Here is a 12,073-nt window from a genome sequence, read left to right as displayed (position 1 = left end):
AGCTAGCTAGCTGTGTAGGCAACAGTCAGAGAATGGCCAGTCTGTGATAAATGCTCTCTCTCCAAATCAAAGTTTATTGGTCGGGTACACAGATTTGTAGATGTTATCGCAGGTGGAGCGAAATGCTTGTCCAACAGTGCAGTAATACCTATTAAGCCTTGAGACAATTGAGAGATGGATTGTGTATGTGTGCCATTCAGAGGGGGAATGGGCAAGATAAAATATTTAAGTGCCTTTGAATGGGGTATGGTAGTAGGTGCCAGGCGCACCGGTTTGTGTCAAGAAGTGCAACTCTGTTGGGTATTTCACGCTCTGTTGGGTATTTCACACCAGATCCTGACTGGTTTTCTGATCCACGCCCCTACCTTTTTTTTTAAAGGTATCGGTGACCAACAGAAGCATATCTGTATTCACAGTCATGTGAAAGCCATAGATTAGGGCCTAATGAAATTATTTAAATTGACAGATTTTCTTATATGAACTGTTAACTCAGTAAAATCTTTGAAATTATTGCATGTTGCATTTATATTTTTGTTCAGTGTATATATACAGTGCCTTCAGAAAGTATTCCCACCCCGTTACGTTTTCCATATTTCGTTAAATTTAAAATAGCTTAAATTGAGATTTTGTGTCACTGATCTACACACAATACCCCATAATGTCAAAGTTGTTTGTAGGAAATAAGTATTCAACCCCTTTGTGAGGGCAAGCCTAAATAAGTTCAGGAGTAAAAATGTGCTTAACAAATCGCATAATATTCTGTGAATAATATTCTCATTCTGTGTTCAATAATGACTACCCCATCTCTGTACCCCACACATACAATTATCTGTAAGGTCCCTCAATCATGTAGTGAATTTCAAGCACAGATTCAACCACAAAGATCAGGGAGGTTTTTCAATGCCTCGCAAAGAACGGCACCGATTGGTAGATGTGTAAAAAAAAAAAAGAAGACATTGAATATCCCTTTGAGCATGGTGAAGTTATTAATTACACTTTGGATGGTGATCAATACACCCAGTCACTACAAAGATACAGGCGTCCTTCCTAACTCAGTTGCCAGATAGGAAGGAATTCGCTCAGGGATTTCACCATGAGGCCAATGGTGATTTTAAAACAGTTAATGGCTGTGATAGGAGATAATCGAGGATGGATCAACAACATTGTAGTTACTCCACAATACTAACATAAATGACAGAGTGAGAAGAAGGAAACCTGTACAGAATAAAAATATTCCAAAACATGCATCCTGTTTGCAACAAGGCACTTAAGTAATACTGCAGAAAATGTGGCAAAGAAATTAACTTTTTGTCCTGAATACAAAGCGTTATGTTTAGGGAAAATCCAACACAACACATCACTGAGTACCACTCTTCATATTTTCAAGCATGGTTGTGGCTGCATCATGTTATGGGTATGCTTGTCATCAGCAAGGACGAGGGAGTTTTTTAACATAAAATAAATGGAATACAGCTATAAGCACAGGAAAAATCCTAGAGGAAATGCTGGTTCAGTCTGCTTTCCAATAGACACTGGGAGACGAATTCACCTTTCAGCAGGGCAATAACCTAAAACACAAGGCCAAATCTACACTGGAGTGGCTTACCAAGACGACATTGAATGTTCCTGAAAGCCTAGTTAGAGTTTTGACTTAAATCGGCTTGATAATCTATGGCAAGACTTGAAAATGGCTGTCTTGCAATGATCAACAATCAACTTGACAGAGCTTGAATAATTTTTTTAAGAATAATGGGCAAATATTGTACAATCCAGGTGTGCAAAGCTCTCAGAGACTTACCCCAAAAAACTCACAGCTGTAATCGCCTCCAAAGGTGCTTCTACAAAGCATTGATTTAGGGGTGTGAATACTTATGTAAATGAGATATTTCTGTATTTCATTTTCAATACATAGGAGGAGGCATGACTAGAATACAGTATATAAATATAAAGTGGGTTAAACAGTATGTAAACATTACTAAAGTGACCAGTGTTCAATGACTATATGTACATAGGGCAGCCGGCTAGTAACAGTGACTAAGGTTCAGGGCAGGCAGTGTGCCCCCGGTGATGCGTTGGGCTAACCGCACCACCCTCTGGAGAGCTCTGCGGTTGCCGTACCAGGCAGTGATACAGCCCGACAGGATGCTCTCAATGGTGCATCTGTAGAAGTTTGTGAGGATCTTAGGGGCCAAGCCAAATTTCTTCAGCCTCACTGTTTGTGTGAAGGGACCATTTCAGGACATCAGTGATGTGAACGCTGAGGAACATGAAGCTTTTAACCCTCTCCACTGCGGCCCCGACGATAAGCTCCTTCGTTTTGTTGACGTTGAGGGAGAGGTTATTTTCCTGGCATCACTCCGCCAGGCCTCTCACCTCCTCCCTGTAGGCTGTCTCGTCATTGTTGATAATCAGGCCTACCACTGTTGTGTCGTCAGCAAACTTGATGGTTGCGTTGGAGAAGTGCGTGGCCACACAGTCATGGGTGAACAGGGAGTACAGAAGGGGGCTGAGCATGCACCCCTGTGGGGCCCCTGTGTTGAGGTTCAGCGTGGTGAAGGTGTTGTTGCCTACCTTCACCAGTTGGGGTCGGCCCATCAGAAAGGGATGGAATCCGACCCAGGGCCCTGAGCTTAGTGGTGAGCTTGGAGGGCACTATGGTGTTGAAGGCTGAGATGTAGTTGATGAACAGCATTCTTACATAGGTATTTCTCTTGTCCAGGTGGGGGTCCACTGCCAATAAACTCAGCACGGACAACATGGATGCTCTGTGTCCCTGTGCTTTGTTTTATTCTGGAAAGAGTCTGAGGTCATGGTTTTGGCTGTTAATCAGCGTAAGTCTTTACCGGAAGATGTTGGAACCACATGTTCAACACCGTCTGCTGTGAAAGGAATGTTGCATTTCTGTTCCAGGTAGAACCATTTCACCAAAGGGTCCATAAAATAATTTCTATAGGGTGAAAAGGGTTGTCATACACCTACAGGGACAGCCGAAGAACTGTCTGGTTATTATCAAGCCAATAATAACAAGGATAGGACCATATACAGTATAACAGCCAGGTTTGAAGACACTAGCTGTGTTTATATTCAAAGTGTCAAGAGAGTTTGATATCACCCACCCACACACAAACACACACACATACGTCAATGTCGACATTCATATACAAGCAGTGGCCAGTTGACAAGGACTGTGTGCATTCATGCGTGTGCCTGTGTGTGGGAACCTGTGTGTCAGTATGTGTGTCCGTGTCTGTGTGGGTGTGCTTCCGCATTACCCTGAAGGCCAGATAGAAAAAGAACCTGGCTGAGGAGTTTTAGTGGAAACACAAGTAATAGAGCAGTAAGCTGATATGATTATAAAAGCTCAGTAGGCAATGCCTGACTCACGAAGCAAGCAGCACTGGAACTTTTTGCGCACCTCTATTATAAGCCCAATGGACTACAGTATCCACTGCCAGTTATAGTATTGTTGTCAAGTAGTACATATACAACAAAGACTTGATTTCGGAAAAGGTGTCCTTCCACCATTTCAACACACATTTCAATTGGATCTTGCATTGGTCCACACCTTTCTGCTGTTTGTTTAAAATGGTTGGATTACCCTCCCTGTAGGCCTATGTGACATTATTGTGGAGTGAACTGCCACATAAATAGAGGTTACTGATATCATCGTGGGTGCACTTCATCTTCCATGACAACTAACCGCCCAAAGTCATGGCGGAACGTGAGGAGACTGAGGCCAGGTCACTATGACTTAGCATGTGTTGTGCTCTAGATGGCACGGTAGAATTACGTTGACAATGGAGACTGAAGTACTATTACTTTTAGCTTTATATCTGAAGCATGGTAAGAATTAACACTGTACGCGCAGGAACACTTCAAACTGCAATACCACTCATTTACATATCCCCTTGACCTTCAACCTCGAGGGATACTGATTGGCTGTTAAACACAAGGGAGTTATGGACTATCATTAAAGGTGTATAGCTCCATATATTACAGCATGGTTGGTCAGTTAGCATGGCAAGCTAGCATGCTCAGAACACGAGCCTAGCCTAGAGTGTTAGCTTAGGATGTCTAGGGAAAATGTTACAATATCATTACATACTGTGTTAAGGTGGCTTGTGAACTTGTCAGTCGCCACTGACGTCTGTGCTTCTCACTGCCCTTTCACTCACTGAATATTTTACAGTGTCTGTGCCAGAAGAGTCTGGAAGTTCCCATTAGAGCCTGTTTATAGACATGCAAGGAGTGCCATTAGCCTTCCTGGCATTTTAGCAACGTCTTCGACAGGATGTTGAATGCATGGAGTGATGATTTGAGAGCAGCCAGAAGCACCAGTTATGAATATTACTGTAGCATGAGTACCTTCGTATAATTAGTGGATACTGGACCAGGTGTTACACAGAAATTCTGCAGAGAGCTCTTTGGCCATGCACACCAGTGGTGGGTTTGGCGTCGAAATACCACACATATCTACATACACTATATATACAAAAGTATGTGGACACCCCTTCTAATAAGTGGACTTCAGCCACACTGGTTGCTGCCAGGTGTATAAAATTGAGCACGCAGCCATGCAATCTCCATAGACAAACATTGGCAATAGAATGGCCTTACTGAAGAGCTCAGTGACTTTCAACATGGCACCGTCATAGGATGCCACCTTTCCAACAAGTCAGCTCGTCAAATTCTGCCCTGCTATAGCTGCCCTGGTCAACTGTAAGTGCTGTTATTGTGAAATGGAAACGTGAAGGAGCAACAACGGCTCAGCCGCGGAGTGGTAGGCCACACAAGCTCACAGAACGGGACCGCTGAGTGCTGAAGCGCATAACGCGTAAAATCGTCTGTCCTCGGTTGCAACACTCACTACCGAGTCCCAAACTGCCTCTTGAAACAACGTCAGCACAATAACTATTTGTCAGGAGCTTCATGAAATGGGTTTCCGTGATCGAGCAGCCGCACACAAGCCTACGATCACCATGCGCAATGCCAAGCATCGGCTGGAGTGGTGTAAAGCCATTGGACTCTGGAGCAGTGGAAACGCGTTCTCTGGAGTGATGAATCACGCTTCACCATCTGGCAGTCCGACGGACAAATCTGGGTTTGGCGGGTGCCAGGAGAATGCTACCTGCCCGAATGCATAGTGCCAACTATAAGGTTTGGTGGAGGAGGAATAATGGTCTGGGGCTGATCATGGTTCGGGCTAGGCCCCTTAGTTCCAGTGAAGGGAAATCTTAACACTACATCATACAATGACATTCTAGACGATTCTGTGCTTCCAGCTTTGTGGCAACAGTTTGGGGAAGGCCCTTTCCTGTTTCAGCATGACAATGCCCCCGTGCACTGACCTCAACCCCATCGAACACCTTTGGGATGAATTGGAACGCCGGCTGCGAGCCAGGCCTAATCGCCCAACATCAGTGACCGACCTCACTAATGCTCTTGTGGCTGAATGGAAGCAAGTCCCTGTAGCAATGTTCCAACATCTAGTGGAAAGCTTTCCCAGAAGAGTGGAGACTGTTATAGCAGCAAAGGGGGGACCAACACCATATTAATGCACATGATTTTGTAATGAGATGTTCGACGAGCAGGTGTCAACATACTTTTGGTCATGTAGTGTATCTTCATCGCTCTCTCTCTCTCTCTCTCTCTCTCTCTCTCTCTCTCTCTCTCTCTCTCTCTCTCTCTCTCTCTCTCTCTCTCTCTCTCTCTCTCTCTCTCTCTCTCTCTCTCTCTCTCTCTCTCTCTCTCTCTCTCTCTCCTGGCAGGTTGAGGCTCTGAGCGATGGAGTCTCTATTCGGCGGTGAGCTGAGGCTGCTGGGAGGTGGCGAGGGCTTAAAGGAGGACGGCTGTGGCGACGTGGGCTGGTCCTCCTCACCTCTCCCTGAAGACATGTACTCCGCCTCCCACTTCACCCTCATCAGCGCTTACCAGGACATCAAAACACGGCTGGCGGGCCTGGAGAGAGAGAACAGCGGTATTAAGAGGAAGCTCAAGATCTACGAGATCAAGGTAGGCCTCAGAGCTGATAGGTTGGCATATGAGCTTTTCCTGATCCTGACCATGTGACTTGACCAGGAAATACTCTAAGCTCCAGTTAGGGGTCTGCGATTTTTCTGGGAAGGAAAAACTCCTGGAATAGGAGTTAGAGTATGGCAATGCCATGGTAACAGAATTACGCTGAGACTCCGATTTTTCACTTTCAAATGTATACCAAACAAAAGCAATTGATTTCAAAGTATAACAAACCATAGAACTCTATGGACAAGGACTACTTTTAAAAATCTTACAAAAACACATTTACAGGACGAACTGTGCAGATACAAGGTTTGATAACAGAATAAAGCTGAGGGAGATTTTACCGTAATTCTGTTAACAATTTTTTTCCAGTAATTATATATTTTTTCTGTGTAAATTGTTAAAAGTAATAATTGTGTATAGAGTTTGAATGATTTGGCATACATTTTAAAGTGAAAAATCTGAGTCTCAGCGTAATTCCGTTACCATGGAATTGCCCAGGAGTGGAATAAGTCTCACTTACTGACGGCCTTGTGGTTAGAGTGTCCACCCTGAGATTGGAAGGTTGGGAGTTTGATCCCCGGCTGAGTCATACCAAAGACTGTAAAAATGGGAGCCGATGCATCTCTGCTTAGCGCTCAGCATTAAGGAGATTGGGGGTAAGGCCCTGCAATAGACTAGGGTCCTGTCCTGTCCAGGGGGTGTACTTGTACATCAAGTTGCCTCACGCTACAGAAAAAGGAGGCTCCTGCTCCTATGAGCTGTTCCGGCTCGCACACACCAAGTCTTGTGCAAGGCTACTTACTGACGAATCTAGCTTCCATATGCCCTGTGTTGATGACTACCACCGTTGCATGTGAGGGACGAGGGTCTCTGTATCCCATCTGTGGTGGTATTGTGCTGAGTCAATGATGTGTCACCCTCGCTCTCTACATGCATGGAGTAGCAGAGAAGTGGTGTAGAGGAACGCAGCAGATTAACTCTGAACAGTCCCACCTGACAGGGGGGGACTGTAATGTGACCCTGGGGGACAACGCTGCAGGTGGGATAAAAGAGAGGAGAGAAAGGGGACGGAGAGGGGTGGAGGGAAGAGAGAGAGATGGGTGAATGACAAAGTACAGAGAGAAGAGTGAGAAGGAGGGTGATGAAGAGAGTGCCCTCGGGGCTCGAGATTGCTAGTTTTGTCTCTGTCCTGCCCCCCCCCCAGATGTATGTACCCACAGTAACAGACTGTCCATTAAGAATGCAGCTGGCACTCAAGGCTTTGGGCCTCCATAAGGTTGCAGTGCGGTTGAATGCCTCTAAAGTCATTCAATCGCACTGTGCGTTTTAATGCCTGTAAAGTCTTTATTCAAATAACAGTTTGTTCAGTTTTAATCACCCCAAAAAATAATGCATTGATTTGGTTAGTACTGAATTATTCTCTTGTGACAGATTAAATAGAATAGCAAGATTTGGTTCTGGGTGCCAAGATTCACAGTAAATACGATGTGCTGTGCCTGTTTAAATACATTATGTAGCTTTCCAAAATTGCACAAATGTGAGTAATTAGTTGGTCTGAATCTGAGTTGCAGATATGAAAATGTTGGATATTTTTTCTCCAATGTTAAGGCTGGCTTAAAGTAAGGTGGATGACATGTAAATGTATGCACTCACTAACTGTAAGTCGCTCTGGATAAGAGTGTCTGCTAAATGACTAAAATGTAAATGTAGAGAGTTTAGAGCAGTGGCGTCAGTTCAGCTAAACCTATGGTATGGCAAAGTGGGATTTTTTAGGAAGTTGAAACTCATTTACTGCATTTCAACACAATTTAAAAACTCTAAAATGCTATTTGGAGAACAGCAAAAACAAACAAAAATTACCCCAGGCATTAAATATCACCGCAATATTTGGTTTAAAGGTCTGTGAAAAAGCGTGTACAATGTCAACCACTACTCAACCTCATCATAAATTGACAAATTTACTTGTGGAACTGCTCATACATGAAATATATACATAATACACACTATCAAGTCACAACAAGGCCGACATCAATGTGAAAGTAACCGGTGTAAAAGAACATCTGACCGCGAATGCGAACTATGCCAGATAAATCCTACATATGCATTGAAATAAAAGGCAGACATCCAGGGGCGCAACTTTGGTTTTAGAAGTGGGAGGACATAACTTTTTTATTTTTATTTTTATTTTTATTTAAAAATCCAGTTGGATAAACACTCCAAACAGACTACCCGACCCCTCGGAGGCGTCCGCATGGTCCTAAAACACACTGTTGTCTCGTTTTGTATCACATTCCAGTGATAAAACTGTGGGGGACAAAAATGCAATTTCAGAATATGGGGGGACATGTTCCCCCGTCCCGTCCGTCCCCCCCGTCCCGTCCCGTTCCCAGTGAAAGTTGTGCCCCTACATACATCAAAGGACTTACTTAGGCCTACAATCGACAAGGACGCATGATGACAAACTCGACCAAAGAATGACGAAAAAAGGAAAATCTACACATGCCTTTTTAAAGCGCTGGTAGCCTACAGGTGGGCATAGTGGCATTCCGTGGCATGGAGCTGAATGGACAGCGCCACTGTCTAGTAGCCAATATATAATTATTTTGTTTATGGGCAGTTAGACACTTTTTTAGCACAGTTAGGTATCCTACAATGCGCATATGAAAATCATAACTGGCACATATATCTTTAGAAATGGTAGGATCAATTGTAAATTGGATCAAGTGTAAATTGGCACTCCACATGAAAATGTTGCCGACCCCTGCTATAGGCTATATAAAGCCACCCTTCTGGACTGGTGCATACTGTGTAGGGTACTATGACAGTGTCATTGTCTCCTGGGCTTCCCACCAACATTGTCTTGTGCGCTTCCCGTTCAGTTTTGCATTTGCCTGTCTGCATTATTCGCCAGGGAAGGGAAACCTTCTGCGAATATTGAAGCATTGTATCAACAAGGTAGCTTTGAGAATTTTTAAACATTGTATCAACGAACGAGGCGGCTCAGAGAATATTGATATTGCAACATAGTAGCCAATGAGGGGGCTGCTCACACATTTTTCCCCAGGGCAGCTTGTCTCTGTCTGATATTATTGTGTTGCCTACGCAGTAGTTGCACTATCTGGGTGCTTATTATATGAAAAAAACTGCTCAACATCCACACTATATTTAATGACGTTTTTCCTGCAAGATTGATAAGAATATCTCATTTGAATTTAGGAAGATGGACCAGCAAGACTGATAGAGTGAGAAGTGGAAATTCATTATACCAGAGGCAGGTAGGCTACAGGTAGGGATTAGGGCAGCCAAGTCATTCAAGATTGACCGAAACTGGACATCTATGCATGTTCTGAGGACGTTGGAAAATGCCTTCAAAACTGGCCACTAGGGGCAACAGTGAGTGCTATTACCATCAAATAGGCTTGACTTTTGCAAGGGTGTTGTGGACAGGGGTGGATGGATGGATGGATCAGAAGGTTGTGTGTTCAATCCCAGTCGTGGACACTGTTTTTTTATTTTTTATTTTAACCCTGTCCCAAACCTGGCACTGTCTCTGTTCTTTGCTTTCTAAAAGTGAGAGAAAACGGTGCAGGCTGGCTCTCCAGCCCACCAATACGCTAATCAGCTGTTACAGTTTAACCGGATTAGACTGATTTTAGCCTACTTTACATTTGTTGTCTTGAGCTAGGGTATGGTGACTGCCATACCCTGCCATACCCAACTGACGCCCCTGGTTAAGAGTGGCTGGTGCTTCACAGTGTGACGACTGTGTGGCCCTGGAGACTTCCTCCATCACGCTCTGCTAATTCAGCCTGAGTAGAAAGAAGTGTTTCTCTAAATGGAAAATGTCTGTTTGGTTCTCACGTCAACATTACTGGATGATTTAAATCACAGTCAAATTTAGGCACTCCAAAAGAGAGATGTGCAGTAAGATGGAACCATCATTTGCTCTCTGGTTATATTATATAAATTGTGTTGTCTCTTTTTTGTGTGGTTTCCCCAGATGCTCAACTCACTCATGCTGTCCCTCTATGCTCTGTTTTTCTCTGCATTTCTCTAACAATATAGGAGCTATGAGAGTACAGATGTAGGATCTTAATTTGATCACCGTCTCGCAGGAGAACTTTCCTGCAATGCAGGAAATGTAAAAGACGTAGTGTTTTGAGGTTTAAAAAGGCTTCTGAAGTTTGTAATTTTCCCTTACGAAAAATTGATCAACCCCTACAAAAATGTCCATTAATTATAATCCACATATCCTGTTGCTGCAGCATTACTTTCCAGCTGTAGCAAACTGGCTCAAATTAAGATCCTATATCTGTAATATTTAACTAGATTAAATGATTATTTTACACAGGTATGTATGGAGAATGTGTGGGTGAAAAGTTTGACATGACAAGACTTGTCATTATCTCTCCCTTCCCAGTTCCCAATGATCAGTGAGTTTGGGGAGGACAGGAACTCCTACTGCAGCTTTGAATCCAAGGAGACGACACTGCTGCAGTCAGAGAACGGCAACCTGCAGCAGAGAGTCAACGCCCTCACTCACGAGGTGAGACACCTGGGGCTTAATATAATTCCACCCACAATGCAGTATTTATAAAAGGCAGTTGCTGTCATATCCGTGGTCAAATCAAATCACAGGATGATTTTGACAACTGTGAAATCGTACCATTATTATCAGGTAGACTCCACTCTTAGGTAGATGCTTTTGGTTTTCTGAATAAGTGCGTGGGAGCAGGCAGTAGTTTGTACGCAGTGTAAACATTGCTATAGCAGTGTTTCCTCTAGCCATAAAACAAAATAACTACTCTATTCTTCCCAGAAAAATTTTTGTATATCACTTTGTCTATTGCTGAGAGGGAGGAAGGAGAGGCGGGTGAGGAGAGGTGAGGGGGAGCGGTGTGGAGGGAGTATACAAAGCTGTGAGAAAAAAAAGAGCGAGAGGGAGGAAGTGGTTTTATGGGGAGTGAGAGAAAGTGTGCCCCTGGAAGACACAAGGTCACAGCGCTTCAACACAGGCCTTTATAAAAGATTGAATGTGTCACGCCTCAGTGAGTATGCTCCATACACAGTCAATGCGCTTTTTGCCTCCCCTGCTAACCTGAAACAGTTGCTTCCACCTAGGAAACCAGGGGCGGACTTGTCTGGTCCATTTTCAGCTTAGTGGGCCTGTCTAACTTGTTTTTTTTTGTTGCACAAAATTATCATTATCTGGTTAATAATGGGGGCCTCAAGGAATAAAATGTGCCGGTGTGGGGGCCTCAAGGAAAGAAATGGGCCGGTGTGTTAGAAATGCAGGAGCTGATTTCTGGTCCCAGTCCGCCCCTGTAGGAAGACCATGGTTGCTATCCACAAAGCTATCCACTCCTCTTAGTCACGATGTTGACAGCCTGGCTCACCTTGGCTGTGATTTCAGTGTGTTACCATAGACACTCTGCTGCTGAATAATCCTCTGCTCAAGCATCCAGTAATGTCATATCTCTCTTTGTCCTAGCTCACTTTCTCTCTTTCTCTCTCTCTCTCTCTCTCTCTCTCTCTTTTTTCGGACTTTCTCTCGCTCTTTCTCTCACTCCTTCTTTCTCTCTGGACCTCTTCCTCTCTGTCTCCCTCGCTCTCTTTCTCGCTTCCTTTCTATGTCTCTTTCTCTCTCTCTTTCTCATCAGATGCTTTCCTGCCCCCTCCTTTGTTTCCATCTTAATCTCTTTCATTTGTCTTCTTCCTTAGTCATCTATCCATTTGTCCACCATGTCTCCCACATACATTATCAGTAATGAGTTTCTATGACTTTGACATCCTAGTTATCAGACAGGGCCCATGTTCACAAAGAGTATCAGAGTAGGAGTGCTGATATAGGATCAGTTTAGCCTTTTAGATAATAATGAATAAGATTCTATGGCTGATCTTACTCCGAGATGCTTTATGAATACGGACCTTGATCTGTGGGTGTAAAAGTAACCAAGATACTATTGTTGCAAAGTATTTTGTCTCAATATTGAAACTAATTGCTGGAATGGGAATACATGTAAAGGCTGTCTAGACTGTCTGGGAGACACTG

General features: G+C 43.8%; 1 protein-coding gene across 1 annotated transcript in view; it reads left to right on the top strand.

Moving 5' to 3' along the window:
• Window positions 1-5,784: 5,784 nt before the first annotated feature.
• The window catches only part of tbkbp1 (TBK1 binding protein 1), a gene marked incomplete at both ends in the record, with an annotated part of 44,525 nt that continues 38,236 nt past the window's right edge, over window positions 5,785-12,073 (top strand). Inside the window, 2 exons of the mRNA XM_084169851.1 lie at window positions 5,785-6,012; window positions 10,442-10,567. Coding sequence (XP_084025977.1) covers window positions 5,785-6,012; window positions 10,442-10,567 — 354 coding nt within the window. The remainder of the gene's footprint in view (window positions 6,013-10,441; window positions 10,568-12,073) is intronic.

The sequence above is a fragment of the Coregonus lavaretus genome, assembly GCF_964263955.1.
Source record: "Coregonus lavaretus genome assembly, chromosome: 1".
In the NCBI taxonomy this organism is placed as follows: Eukaryota; Metazoa; Chordata; class Actinopteri; order Salmoniformes; family Salmonidae; genus Coregonus; species Coregonus lavaretus.
Note: the sequence above shows the minus strand (reverse complement) of the source record. Positions and strands in the feature narration are given on the sequence as shown.